This window comes from Falco peregrinus, chromosome 5, assembly GCF_023634155.1.
Source record: "Falco peregrinus isolate bFalPer1 chromosome 5, bFalPer1.pri, whole genome shotgun sequence".
In the NCBI taxonomy this organism is placed as follows: Eukaryota; Metazoa; Chordata; class Aves; order Falconiformes; family Falconidae; genus Falco; species Falco peregrinus.
In genome coordinates, this window is record NC_073725.1 from 31,062,278 (window position 1) to 31,077,707 (window position 15,430).

Sequence of the window (15,430 nt, forward strand, 5' to 3'; positions counted from 1 at the left end):
GCCTTCTCTTAGCCTTTGTCCAGTAGCAGATGTGAGTGACGTAAAGTCTGGCACTTGCTGTATGAGTTGGGAAGCAGGAATTATTTCCTCACTAACTTCCTGCACCCCAGTAATCTGTGCTGTTACCTTGGCATGAGAAAGCATCCAGCCTAATGACTCAGGCTCTGCCAGAGTTTTCTGCTCAGACTTTTCCTGTAGAAACATGCCCTTTAGGATGGGGAAAAAACCCCAAACCCCTAACATTTCTTTTGGGATTAAAGAATTTATTTTTTAACAGATAATAATGATCTGACTGTAATAGCATCAAAGGGCAAGGAAAACTTTTGGCCTGCAGGCAGGAGCAAAAGGACTTTGCAGCTGGTGCTATGCAGCCCATCCCCATCTAGTGGCTCTGACCAAGGCTGGGTGCCCAAGGGGGAGGAGGCTGTCCCTGGGCTCGCTGCCTTTGGGCTCACTCCCCCCCCCACCCCAGCACCTCACCTGGAAGGCTCTTGTCAAGACAGTGCTAGAGCCTTGCAGAGGGGCAGCTGGGAAGCAAGTAAATTCCACTTTGGTTCTTCCAAATTGGGATTTTCAGGAACTGTGGAAAAAGTCATAGTTTTGGCTTTTTGTCACAATTCATGACAAATGAAACGAACAAAAAGTACTAACATCTTGGTTGTTTTTTTTAAAATATATCTTTTTGTGGCTGAATACACTGTCATTTTTGCAATTGAGCTATAATTAGTAACCTTGGAAATGGAAGGTACTATGGAAAGTGTAATAATGAAGGATATAGATATGCTGAAAGAATAGAAATGCTGAATTTTCCCTCTAACATTAAAATTCTTCACAAGGATGTACAAAGAAATGATGGTATAACCTCTGCATATAGAAAAATAATGGGAGACTGGAGTAATAGAAACCCTTGGCACAAGAAGTTGCAGATACTTTGTTGCAAGGAGTGTGAGTCTTAACCTATAAACCAGTTTCTGTGAACAGTTATTAACATAAAATATAAGGACACCTTGTCTTCAGAACAGGTAGACATTACTGTTAATAATGACAATTTTTATTAGAAATCATATATAAATATCACTTATACAACCCTATTTGTCTATTTAAATGCAATCTCAGAAAAATCAGCATTTTTCTTGCCAAATTTCAAATTGTACAAGACCTCATAAATTATACCAATCAGTTTTTTTAATGGAAAGCTAGTATAACAAATTCCACACACCGAGATAAATTGTAAGAGTACTGTTATCAATGAAATGCATGTGCACTAGCATGAAAAGGAATCCTGAATAATACATTTATCTGTGCTGTCTACAGTGAAAAATGAAACAGTAATTGTTTAATTTTTGCGGAGAGTTAGACACAAAGGAAAGAAATCCATGGCATTTTGTAAGAGGCCAAGGATTACTGGAATGTAAGGGTTTAAACCTTGTGGGATCTTAGCACATGCCAATTAACAGTTGTAAGAGTTGATGATGATCAGTGCTTCAAAGAAGACTCTTTACATCCTTCAGCACGGACTTGTTAGACTCTTTCTATTAACAAGATTCTTAAAGCCACTTAGAAATCAATATTGATACACTCTAAAAACCTGAATGAGAAATATATAAATGATCTATATGTATTTTAGGAGGATAAATTTAGTCACCTGTGAATTTAACAGACTATCAGTTGGAAATTAATGGAATGTCTCAAATCTCCATGCTTTAGGAAATGCTTCTGGTTTTTTCTTTTAAACAGATGTCAATGAAAGTAAATCGGATTTGGATATTGACTGGCCTGATGTATTCAGACACGCCCATGCTGTTTCCAAGACTAATCCTTTCTGGAATGAACTGTCAGCCTCCAACCCTTTTGTACATGACATAGCTGCCTCAAATAGAAATGAAAATAAAAAATACCTTTCGATCTTAAAAGAAAAACCCTATTTGTTCTCTAAAGTTTCTAGCAACAGTGATTCTTTGGCTTCCTCGGGTGATGAGCTAGATATTGATTGTCTTTTAAGAAAGACTTCAGCAAGAAGATCTGGACGATCCAAGAGTGTCTCTGACTTCCTGGATATTGTTGATAACCAAAGATTTAATCCTCGCAAGACAATACCTCAAAAAACTGTAGCTTCAGACATGACATGGCTTCAAAGTGACCGTGAAGCTTACAAAGTGGCTTGGTTGAGTCACCGACAACTCACCCGATCTTGTCTAGATTTAGAAGCCATGAGCCATAGTCCTGGATGGGCACAAACACAAGCTGCAGACATTCATGTAGTTTGTAAAATGAATCATGAAGGGGGTTCAGTACAGCTACCTGACTCGGACATCAACATTCATGTCCCTGTGGGTCATGTATTACCTGGGGAATTCCAAGAAGTTGGTTTAAAGGCTATCCTTAACCCTCCATCATCGTTTAACAATGAGCTGTCTAGCACCATAAGTCCTCTGATAGAACTTACACTGAGCAACCTCAACACAAGGGAAGCCATTTTCCTCGAGGTGAAAGTTGCAGCTAAAGTGAAGAATGATCCACTCAGCCAAGTTATGAGTGATATAGTGTGTCTTTTTAGTTTCAATAAAGAAGGGCCTTTTAAGAAGCTAGAGAATTGCTACACCTATCAAGATACCATACAAGTGAAGTTAACGGACCTAAGTCATGTGATGTATGCAGTGATTGCTGTACAAGCAAAGAAAATCCAGCCTCCAGCAACTAATGTCTGGGATTATGTTCACAGAACAGTCTCAGTTGGAATTTATGGCCCCAAATATATTCATCCATCTTTTACAGCAGTTTTTACAGTCTTTGGTCATAACTACATTCCAGGAAAACTCACAATTTGTGATATAAAAAAGGGGGGGAAAAATATGCCTCCTGTTGTCTTTCAGCTGTGGGGAAAACATACGTTTCTGCTTGAAAAGCCACAAGATCTAAACATTTCTTTGGTATCCTGTGATCCAGATTTTGAAGTGAAGATGGAAGACCAAAGCAAAAATATTAAAGAGGAGGAGCTGAAAACAGGTGAAATGGTCCGCCAACAATTCCTGTTTTCCATGCTTGGATGTAGGGAGATGCATTTCTTTGTTTTTCTTGTTCAAATTAAAGTCTTAAAAAGTAGCCAAGTAACGCAGTTCCATGTTACGACCCCTGATCCAGCTCCAAAATTAAGTGGAGTTATTAATAGGCCAAAGCACTTGCAAAACCGCAAAGAAATCAAGTCTGCACCTTGGCTTTTAATACCAACAGTTAAATATCCAAAGTTTCAAGATAAAACTTTGAGTGTCAATACTTATGGAGTGGCTTTGAAAACTGTGTTACGTCAAAATAAGATAGACTATTTGCTAGAATATTTTAAAGGGGACACTATAGCACTTCTTGGTGAAGACAAAGTAAAAGCCATTGGACAAACTAAAATAAAAGAGTGGTACGTGGGAGTTCTCAGAAGAAAGATTGGTCTTGTACATTGCAAAAACATAAAAGTGATTTCCAAAGAACAAGCTATGGACACTACTGACAGTGAGCTAACAACCAGGAATCTTGTTGAACAAATTGCATTGCCATTCAAAAAACTGACTTACATCTACTCAGTAGTTCTGTCTACAGTATCAGAGAGTGTTTATGACTGGAGAGCTTTGGCTGAGGTGCTGAGATATTCACATATGTCTTTGGATAACTTTAATGAGGCACATGCTGATAAAGAGTCAGAGAGAGTTGCGCACGTTGTGAAGAGAATGAAGGAAGACTGCCATGCTAACAAAAAAAAAAGACTGTTTCTTTATGAGCTCATTGTTGTAAGTATTGCATGAACTAACTTGGTTATTAGGAATGCACCTCCTAGAAACTACTCAATAATAATGTGTGAACGTGGTCCAGCACCCTTGTAGGAATCTTTACAAACCTGAACATACTACTAAACATTGTAGGCACCTATAGGAGGAAGACACATCCAGACTCTCATAAAAAATAAATCTTTGATGAATTAATTATAAACAGTGAGTGTTCTATAAATGTTCCAGGAGCCTTGCTCATTTGGTAGGTTGACTGAGTTGACTTTTTTGGTTTTAAACAGCTATGACTGAAATAGTTTTGTCTTTTGTCATGGAAGTCATTGTGGTAAATTGCTTCTCTGAGCAGTTCACATTCCCATTGTCAAGTATTTAATAACCTTATAGTGTGGAACCTCGGTTATTTATATATATTTGTGTACCCTAAGGTGCATGTCTCAGTTAGCTTCATATGTTTAAAGCAAGGAAATCCCGACCCACATGTTGAAGGCAAGATTTTTCTATCCACATGTGACAACTTCATAGCCAATGTTGTAGTGGCCTAAGGACAATATTGCATTTCAGTATATATTCTCCTGGGCCACACTTTTAAGTCACTGGGCAATTCTATGTGATTCAGTACTGTTCAATGTGAATCAAAGTGGTTTTATTCTAAATGCTTCCAGGTAATAGGTTGCATTGTTAACTATCTTAGTTTACTTATGGATCTGCGCACAAATAGATTTGGAATTAATGATTACTCAATACTTTCCTTGGCTCTGATGGAAAAGTCTACCAGCCTGTTGAGGGACAGAAGAAAATCAAATTTTTGATATGAGAATAAAGTGCTATAAAAATGGGTGTTTAAAAGTTCACATTGTAGCCTTTCATCTAAAGTCTTTTGACTACCTGATTGTAAACCTTATCAGGGTTTACTTCTCATAACTCATCTACCCTCTTTGAAATGCTGACAGCAATTTCAGCAGGATTCAGGAAATGTCAATAGCAGTGGCCACTTACAACTCTTAAGGCTGCATTAAACTGCATGGAATAAAACTCAGCAAGTATGAAGTATAGTTTAATCTGCCATGTCTCTGTAGAAAAAGTGAAGAGGGGAGGCAATGGTGAAAATGATCCAAACTTTTAATTGAATACAGTGAAACAGAGTTCGTTACAGACTAGGCTAAAAGTGGGGCATAATTAAATTAACAAAATGTCCTGTTTTGTTGAGATGTGTATGATTTTAAGCTATGAAGTGCCAATGCAGGTCCATCTTTGTAAAGCTAGACTTAAAACTGGATATCATCTGTGTCAGTTGGGCAAAATTTAGCATTTAATTACTTTTAATATTCTATTTTTATGGTTAATAGCATTCTTAATTATTACCACAAGGCAAATTGTACAACTCAGTCTCCACTTTGCCAGAGTATAGAGGGATCTGTACTGCACGCTGTAGTCTGCTTCTCACTACCGTGCTTACCAAAAGTTCTACTGCTTGCAATGAGGATTTTTATGGAAAAATGTTTTACAATTAAATCACACAAATGTCCAATTTCTACAGAAATACTTGATACTTTATTGAAAATTGGTATCTAAAACCCAAGGAAAACTTCTGGATTTTGTTCTTGATCTTTCACTAAAAATGTGAATGTTTTCAACGGAACATTCTGCTGTTAATTCAAGGAGAAGAAAAAAACAACAATCCACCTATTTTTCTCATTAGCCCTTATCCAAACAAATGAAGAAAGGAGAATGCAACATATCTGCATCTCAGGGTTTCACTCCTGGAACCATTTTAATTTGTTTGTTATTAAATGCTCGTTTGGTGTGGGGGAGGAAAGAGTTTTATGCTTGCATTTCTGCTTAATGGTCAGCAAATTATCAGTTCTGTGGGAGGAGTAAATCAAAAGGTGCTGGTCAGTGTAATCAATGAATTTTCAGAAGAGCAGCAAAGGACCACACCTTAGTATAATGCTGCTCTCAGTTTTTTCATGTTGTACATTTAAGATGCTAAATTTGATGTCCCAAATATTTTTGTTGGAGAAGCATATTTTCCTTCAGGATCTGTCAGTTTGGCAGGATCCATTTGACACTGGAATGCTGAAGCAGCTGAATGCCAGCTTAATTTCTTCTGAAACTTATGGGCAGTTTTCCTATGAAACTGTTGGCAACATCTTTTCCTAGGAAAAAAAGTTACGTATTTGTAAGAACACAAGGCAGACAAAAGGCCTTCCTCCCTGCTTTGAAATACAGAATAGTGCTATAAAAACAAATGATAATGCTCTGTTTGTAATTACTGGTGAAGGAATGCTAATGAAAATTATTGTTGCAGGCACTTTTGAAAATAGATTGCCAGGGATTAGTGGCGCGTCTTACCCAGGACACTATCATTTTGACTTCAGCTGTCAAGCTTGGCAAATACTGGCGGGAGCTTGCAGAGAAGCTAGCCCGACTCACAAAGCAGCAAATTGAGGCTTACGAAGTACCCCACCGAGGGAAAAATGGAGTGGTAGCTCTGGAGGTAAGGCTCTGGTGTAACAGTGTGTGCACACTTGCGCCTCAGCACACACAGCTGGGGACCGTTCTTCCTTGCTTCGTGTGGTTCTTTCCTTTTGCACTTTGGCCTCCTTATTTAATGTGTAAGCCCTTTAATGAGAGGAATTCTCACCAACTTTTGCTTGCAATGATCTAGATAGACGTTAAGGCCGGTTGTTCAGTGTTATCGTGCCAAATTAATTTGCTGTCGAGGTCCTGGTATCTGTCTTGAGCTTCAGCTCTTTACTCCCACCCCAGGGGCCACTTTCAGTCCTTATTTCCTGTCTAACTTGTTAATCTTATTCACTCCTCTGCTGTCATTTCAGACACAGTGAGCAAGACCATCCAGTCCTTGCAGGAACCACTTCAAATCACCCTCAGTACAGCTTTTGCCCTTTCCACTGAAAGGAAGCTTACCTTCACCATTAACAACGCTTTTCTGTGCCTGTGTAATATTTGTCATCATTTAGCTTAAGCAGTGTGACGAAAGGTTGGAAGCTCTGATACCAATTCCATTTCTGTCCTGTTGTGTGAACATGGCAAATCCATGTTTTAATTTCATAGTTTGTCAGGTAGGTTATGCTATTTATTCCCCTTTGTAAAGCACTGTGCTTATACAGACGTACGAGTGCTAAATAAAAGCCAAGCTGTCCTCTCAGATGTGTTTTAGTGCATGTGCATCTAAGGAGGAATTTAGGTGCCTTATTATTTCTCTAGTGCCTTTTGAGGTGCCCAGAGGTACCCGTGGCATCCATGCAATGTCACATGTGCCACAAGACTTGGGGTGGGCCCTCGTCCATGCCTCTGAACCGAGGGCCAGCCTGCGCTCCTGGCACACCTTTGCCTGGGCAGCCAAGTTGCTTCCTCTGGTTTCTTACTCTTACTTAAACACTGAAGCATGCAGTAGATCCACTATTTCCCACAGAGTTATATGCTGCTGACTTCTAGGTTCCAGACTGGGGTTTACCCTGAAGAGCCTCTTTTATAAGTGCTGCTGAATGATGCTCAAGCTGACCTTTCCGCCTTAAGCACATTCAGGTTTGACTGTCCCTCTGCCTGTACTATCACCCCCTGATTATTGCAGGTAATGCACATGACCCAGCCTGAATTCCTTCCCTCTCACCTCTCAGTACCAAATCCCATTCACAGGTTCACAGCCACTCAAGATAATTTTTCCCTCCCTTTTTCTTTCCCTGTAGCTGACTCTTCCTGTTCTCTGCCAAACATACCCTCCTTTCCACAGCCTGAGTCCAGTGAGTTTTTCACCTCAGTTTTATCTGCATGGTGATAGCTATCAAGAAATTTCTGCTCTAATTGTGAACCACCACCTCTTATTCCCTTTGAATGCTCTGTCCTCCTTCCCCAAACAATATTTGACCAAAATTCCACACATTTACTTACAAGGTTCTGCACAATTATCTGTCATTGCTGTTTGCAAACACTGCCTCCTCCTTTGATCTTCCTTTTCTCTTTGAGCTATTTTGTGGTTGTTTTTTTGTAATTTGTTTGGTTTGGTTTGGGTTTTCTTTTTTTTAGTTTTTCTGAGTACATTACATGTACTGGGATGAAACTTCCTCTGTAAATTTTTTTCTCATAAACCAGTCAGTTCTACTAATTCCTAGTCTACTACTCTCCTTTAGTGAAAAAATCACCCTCTTATTTTCTCTAGCTTTACACTAGTTTATTCTAATATGCTAAAGTCAAACAAAGTGTGGATGCTTGTTTATTTCCATTATTTATTTAATTTTTTTACTGTTATGCAGTGACTTGTCTAACTTCCTAGACATTTAAGCTTTCTCTGTTTTTCTGACAAACCCCCCCAGCTTTCTACAGAAGGAATTACAGACCTGAACAATGTGTGACTCTACTGGTCCCAATTGGGAAATGCTTTCTCCTTTGCTAACAGACAGCACAACTAAAACAGTCTGAAAACTCTTTTTCCAGCACCATACCTATTTATTTTTATATATTAAAATAATATATAAAATATGTTTAAAATATTATTTTACATGTCTATTTCCATGAAGCCCATCTTCTGCCTCATACACCCTATTCTTTTACTTTCAGGAGTTCTTTACACTATTTTTATGATAAACCACCCACAAAATTCTCTGCCTTTCAGTGACAGCATCTGTTGCCAAAAGATAGTACAGTCAAATTCATCATAAAAGAGCCAATAATAGAGTATATTTTGCTTTTTTAAAAGAACATTCAATGAGCAATCAAAGTTTGGAATTTTGCTGTATTTTTATGTAATTTCTCAAAGCTTAGAATGGGCCCATGGGGAATTTATTGGTTTCACGTGAGCTTTGTAATAGCATTGGTCCACACAGGTGTGAGTTCAAAGCACAGTAGGTTTCTAGCACTGGTATCTCATGTGAACGCTCAGCATCCCCAGTGTCCTGTGACTCTAACCTTAAATTTCAGTACTTTCTACTGAATTTCAGTGCTTTCTTCTGAGCTCTGAACTTCTCAGTGCTCTGGTGAATTGAACCTCTACACACAGAAAGCAATATTCTGCTTATAAAGTTTTGTGTACGTTGTTCAGCAGGGATGCAGAACAAACGTAGCTAATGCAGTTTAAATTCATACCTGTGTGGAGATGCCCCCAGCACTGTTACAAGTTTGGCATTAGTCTGACTAATTTCAGAATAATTGCTCGTAATCACATTTACTTAGCAGGTATAAAACCCCCCTGATTGAAACCATCTTATCCCAGCCTGGATTTTTCTAATGGAAAAACTTTCTTATTAATAGTAGTTAGCGTGAAAACAGAAAACCAAGCAAAGGTGGGGGAGTAGTAAGTTTTGACTAATTATTGAGGATTATCTGAAAACATTAATCAATTCACTACCCATCAAGGACTGTTCTACCATCGAGAGAGCTGATTGGTTGAAACATGTTTCTATTTTTAAATTTAATATTTTACTTAGTGGGAGAAATCTTCTCTCAGATGATCACAGAGGCAACCTGAGGTACATAGAATTGGTGCCTGGAGTTCTGAAGTGCTTTTTATCAGTAAATTCCAAAGCACTTTACAGAGGATATAGGTATTATTATTACCTACTCAGCAGAGGCAGTGGGAGCAGAAGGAAAACTCACGCAGCCTGAGGTGATACTTGCCCAGGATGCTGCAGTGAATTAGTATTTTGCCTGAGAATCCGCTTTGATAGAATTCAGGAATGTCAAATGCAATTCAGTTCACCCATTGCATTAGAGTATGTGGATGTGGGAAAGGACCTGCCTTAGAAACCTGTTTTGCACTGTTAGTTCAGTGTGGTAAGTGGATTATTGCTGAGTGAATCGTGCATCACTGATGACCAGGTTATAAAGCTTTTGATTCCCCCCCCCCCCCCTTTTCTTTTGTCTCACGAAAAAATCAGTTGTGACAGAGTAGAAGAAAACAGAGTTTGTGTTTTAGGCGTATTTCATCCAATTGTCTGATTGCAGTGGGTCAGCCTGACCTTCAGCATAAGTCAAAGCACAGCACCTTTTTCTGCTCACTGTCTATTCACGTTCTAGTGAAGACAGAAGGCTGTACCCTGATTCTTCAAATATCCTGGTCTAACTGGAACATAAGAAAAGGAAGCAGGAGGCAGAGAAAAGGCATAGCCAGCAGCAGAGTATTGGGAAACCCAAACTTGTTGGCTACCTTGGTTATCAAGCTAAAAATAGGAATACAGAAACTTTCTGGTCTCAGCATAAATACAAACAGTAGTGAGCTGCTTTAGTTCATTAAAATATGTTGTAATATCTAGTATTTACAGTAGTACAATAACACTTTCCTTTTCAAGAAAGCCTGTATAATAAAAGGAAAGAATTCATTACTTTCCTTCTTCCCACCTACCACCAAATTACTTTTCTTTCCTCTTTTTGTAATCTTATGACTATGACTTAAGATAGACTCGCTTAAAGCGAGAAGCAGGCACCATTCGTTTTGGGTAAATGATGATACCCTTCCCTTTTGTAGATCTAAAATGAGAAACTTCACTGAAAGCATAGGGACTTTTTTATGGCTTATACTGAAGGCAGAAGCCAGACTAATCAGACTGTGAGACATGCTTCTGGGGATATGATTTTGATGGCTTTTTCTATTCGGGGATGGGGAGAAAGGCAGCAGAAGTTGAAGGAAATGTTTACAGAAACTATGACAGAATCAGTCTTGGGTTAAATGGAGAGTTCTTAGCCCAAATGTGGAGAAAATCTCAGAACTACGAGCAAAGAAATATTCCTGTTACTCAAGTCTTCAAGGGTTCAAGTAAATTAAGCTTAAATCAAGCTTCATGTTGTGTATTATTTGTAAATTAATAGGATTATATTGAGGAAATCAATTATCCTTCAGAACCAGGAAAACTGCCTTTCCATTAAAAGAGAATCTGGACTTCCTAATCACTTCTCTGTCTGTCTGTATATATGTGATATAACTTTATGCACGCATCAGTCTGTATGCTTTTATTGCTATACATAAGTGTGTTTCTGTTAAAACAGCAAATGCCAGAACCTTTTAGGAAGGTGATGAGTTTCTTTGTGGATCATTCCTACAATTTCTAACTCAATTGCTGTTTGCAAACTCTTCATTGCCAACGAGGAGTGGGAAACTAGAAAGTGGATAGCCCATGTTAATTTTGGAAAAGCAGCAGCTGGGAAAACAATCTTCTTGTTTGTAAACTGAGCAAACTTACTCTGGACATCAGCACTTTGAAAGATGTAAGTCCCCTTGGTATCTGAATCATGCTGTCATAGCTTAATTAACGTCACTAGACTAATAACAAACTACACCTGCTAAGAATCTGCTCCATATTTGTTTGGCATAAAATAAACATACTGAAGTTTGAACTAAGGAGCACTGGTAACCTATCTTTTAATTTCCTTTGTTTCTTGCAGGACACTTTTAAAGTTACATGTCCTGATTTAAAAAATTTCATTATAAAAGCTTTTGTCTCTCCTGGTTATAGAGTGATTTTTTTCCTTTTCTTTTTTTATTTTGAACAGAGATTTTATAGATACATCATTTTAGAATCACAAAATCATTTAGGTCAGAAAAAACCTATAAGATCATTGAAATCAGCTATTAACCCAGGACTGCCAAGTCCACCACTAAACCATGTCTCCAAGTGCCACACCTACACGTCTTTTAAATACCTCCAGGGATGGTGACTCCAACACTTCCCTGGGCACCCTGTTCCAGTGCTTGACAGCCCTTCCAGTGAAGAAATTTTTCCTAATATACAATCTAAACCTCCCTGGTTAATAAGAAACCACTCCTGCCCAAGCCTGTAGTGCAGCGTGGGGCTGGTGTGACCGAAGTGCAGGACCCACACTCAGCCTTGTTGAACCTCACACAGTGGCCTCAGCCATCAGCCCAGCCTGCCCAGACCCCTCTGCAGAGCCTTCCTGCCCTCCAGCAGATCAGCTCTACCGCCCAGCTTGGTGTCACCTGCAAACTGACTGAGGGTGCGCTCGATCCCCTTGTCCAGATCATTGATAAAGACATTAAACCGGACTGGCCCCAGTGCTGAGCCCTGGGGAACACCACTTGTGACCGGCTGCCAGCTGGGTTGAGCTCCATTCACCACCATTCTCTGGGCTCGGCCACCCACCCAGCTTTTAACTCAGTGTAGAGTACACCTGTCCAAGCCCTGAGCAGCCCGTTTCTCCAGGAGAATCCTGTAGGAAATGGTGTCAAAAGCTTTACTACAGTCTAGGAAGAAAACATCCACAGCCTTTCCCTCATCCACTAAGTGGGTCACCTTGTCATAGAAAGAAATCAGGTTAGTCAAACAGGACCTGTCTTTTGTAAACCCCTGCTGACTGGGCCTGATCACCTGGTTGTCCTGTACATGTCATGTGATAAGACTCAAGATGATGTACTCCATAACCTTCCCTGGCACCGAGTTCAGGCCTGCAGTTTCCCATATACTCATTTCAGCTCTTCTTGTAGGTGGGCATCACATTGGCTAACATCTGGTCAGCTGTGATCTCCCCAGTTAGCCAGGACTGCTGATAAATGATGGACAGTAGCTCAGTGAGCACTTCTGCCAGCTCCATCAGTACACTCGGGTGGATCCCATTTGGCCCCATAAGCTTGTGTGTGTCTAAGGGTGTAGCAGGTCGCTGACCATTTTCCTCTTGGATTATGGGGGCTTCATTCTGCTCCCCTTCCCTGTCTTCCAGCTCAGGGGCTGGCTACTTAGAGAACACCTGGTCTTGCTATTAAAGACTGAGGCAAAGGAGGCACTAAATACCTCAGCCTTTTCCTCACCCTTTGTCACTGTTTCCCCTCACATCCAATAAAGGATAAAGATCCTCCTTAGCCCTCCTTTTGTTGCTAATGTATTTATAGAAAGTTTTTTTTTTATTGTGTTTTATACAACAGCCAGATTAAGTTCTGGTTGGTGTTTGACCCAACTTCCTGCTGCTGTTACTAAAAAGCATTTTTGTAAAGGTAAAGCACATGTCTAAAAGTTCCAGGCTAAGTAGAAGGACAGTAGGATGTTGATTAACAAGGCAAAAGGAAGCATCAAAAGCACAGCCAAGCTCCAAATAGGGAAACTGCAGCTGGGTATATGCATTGCAAAAATGACCAAGGGGGAAAAGTGTTTTCCTTCTGCACCCGTTTCTTGAATTATACTTTCAGACAGGGATATATTTCAACCTGGTGATAATCATCTGAGTGGATGATTTATCTTTCCATTATTTATCCTTCTAAGAATTTGAGTTTCATATAAATGAATTACATAAGGTTACTGGAGTTTTTATATCAGCATGCCTTTTATAATAAAGCATTTCAGTGCAGCTAGGGATCAAACACTTTTTTTTTTTTTTTCCCTATGGCTTTTCTACCATTGGAAGGAATTTGCTGTTTTTTTGCTTGATAATGAGATTTCTACATCTAAATCTTTTCATTTTTTCCCCTTATTTTCAGATGATGTGGAAACCTGCATATGACTTTCTGTACACATGGGCTGCCCATTATGGAGACAGTTACAGGGATGTCTTACAAGACCTGCAATCAGCCTTGGATAAAATGAAAAACCCAGTAACAAAACATTGGCGAGAGTTAACTGGAACATTGATTCTTGTGAACTGCATGGAGGTGTTAAGGGCAAGTGCTTTCTCCAGAATGGAGGAAGAAGAATAGACTACCAATATATTTTTTTCAGAAAATCTCTTGGGTAACTGTAATGCTGATATTTGTGCTTCAGTAATGCTTGTAGAGCATGACAAAATGCAGTTTGCTTTACCTGAGTTGATGCTGGTTCTAGCCTCATGGTTCTCAGCCACAGATGGTCAGAGCTTGTTAATGGCTACTGAGTAAATAAGAAAAGAATGGGGGATTAAACTAGTGACATCAACAAAAATGACTTAAATCTTATAAGGTCGTTTCTAAAATTAACAATTTATGATTGCACTGACTTCGAGGTGGAGATAAGTTTTAAAAAAACACAGCTATGCATGTTTGAGTTCAGCCTCTTAAACATAGGTTTACATTGTTTTCAGTGAGGTATTAAAATCTAAATATTTAATACATTATTGCAATTGGTGCCCAAAAACTTCCACTCTAAGTCAACAGGTGCAGGTTAGCCTAGGAAAAAAACTTTAGGATTCTTTCATCCTCTGCTGGGACAAAACTCACAAAACAGGAATTAAACAGGCATTTGCACCTGGAAAAATAGGTGTGTGCTACTCAGTCATTCCAAAACAGCTTCTGGTGTGTTTTTTGAAAACTGGAACAGAGACAGGCAATGGTTAAAGGTGATTGATTTTGTTTGGTGTGTTGATAGAACCTAACAGGGTTTGAGTCTTTATTTTTGTTTTGTTTGTTTGTTTTTGTTGTTGTTGTTTTGGTTTTGTTTTGTTTAAATTCCAGCAAATATGCCTAAATTCTGCTGAGTGGAAATTCAGGAACATTCAGGAAGCCTTCTTGGTGTACACTGTCCATCCCTCTGATCATTTGCTTATTCCTACTCTGTTCTTACTAAAGAGGTAAACAGGGAAGAGTGACTTTGTAGGTAGGGCTGTAGGCAGCTCACACCTGCTTCTGTTGATCATTTTCTTCTACCTTACTGAAGAATATTGGTGATGGCCTAATTATTTTCCTGAAGAAAGGTAACAGTGGGCTGCTTTTTAGATTCATTTATTTATGGAGCAATGAATTATCATTAGTCATATGTTCTAAAAAGAACCCCACTTAGGTGCTATCAATAAAAATCTTTCAGTTACTGAGTAGCTTATTATAAATAGAAAATACAGGCTGAATAAATAGCTACAGGCTAACCAACTTTAAATACCTTTTTAACATAAGTTGTTAAATATATTTTTAGTTTAAGTGGTATATCTAAAAGCTTAAAGCCATTTTGAGCACCTTTGATCAACATTCATTCAGAAACATCAGCAAATACTCATGACACCCAGCTGAAAAGAAAATTGGCTTCTGCCATCACTTGCAGTTGAGAAGACAAAGCCAAATTCTTTCAGGAGTACTATAAAGTAGTAGCATTTCAGTCCAGAATCTGTGCTTCCACTGTTGTCTTAGCTGATCTCTACTAAGAAGGAGGTTTAAAACAAAACAGTGCATTTACACATTTTTCTTTCCCTCCCCTTTCCTCTAACCTGCTTTCTTTTCTATTTTCATTAAGCTTTCCCAAAGCATGCATAGCTCAGGAAGGATGCTGAGAAAAGAGCACTTGCTCTGGTAATAAGAAAGCTCCCTCACCAAAAGACTTTTTAGTATCAGGGGATGACTGAATTAGCATGTGTGCAAGTCATCTGGCTCCAGTGGACTTCCTCCTGATTTGCAACAGAATGAGTAATTCAGCCCACAGAACAGTAACTGTTTTTGCTGATCAAGGAAAGGTGGAAACAAAGGAGTCCGATTATCAGAGGTCCCAGTTGTGTCAGCTGCTAGCACCTATTTTATATCTTGCCTTGTGCAGGTTTAAAAAAAGCTGCAGACAAAGTATAAAATAACATTCCCTTGTTATCTGTACTTCAGTGCAGACACTAGCTGTTCCTTCCTCCTTGCAGGCAGTGAAGGCTCCAAAAAAGGGGGAAAAGTATCTTTTGTCTTTCTCTTTTGTGCTGCAGGGTAAGGAAAAGGTGCATACTGATTCCTTTTAGAATAGGCTTCTTTGAAGTTAAAATGA

The 15,430-nt window shown here is 39.1% G+C and overlaps 1 protein-coding gene across 1 annotated transcript in view; it reads left to right on the forward strand.

Annotated features, from left to right (window-relative positions):
- The window catches only part of MACC1 (MET transcriptional regulator MACC1), a 32,886-nt gene extending 19,384 nt beyond the window's left edge, over positions 1–13,502 (forward strand). Inside the window, exons 4-6 of the mRNA XM_055803761.1 lie at positions 1,738–3,776; positions 6,082–6,270; positions 13,210–13,502. Coding sequence (XP_055659736.1) covers positions 1,738–3,776; positions 6,082–6,270; positions 13,210–13,425 — 2,444 coding nt within the window. The 3' untranslated portion in view covers positions 13,426–13,502. The remainder of the gene's footprint in view (positions 1–1,737; positions 3,777–6,081; positions 6,271–13,209) is intronic.
- The last annotated feature ends 1,928 nt before the right edge of the window (positions 13,503–15,430 follow it).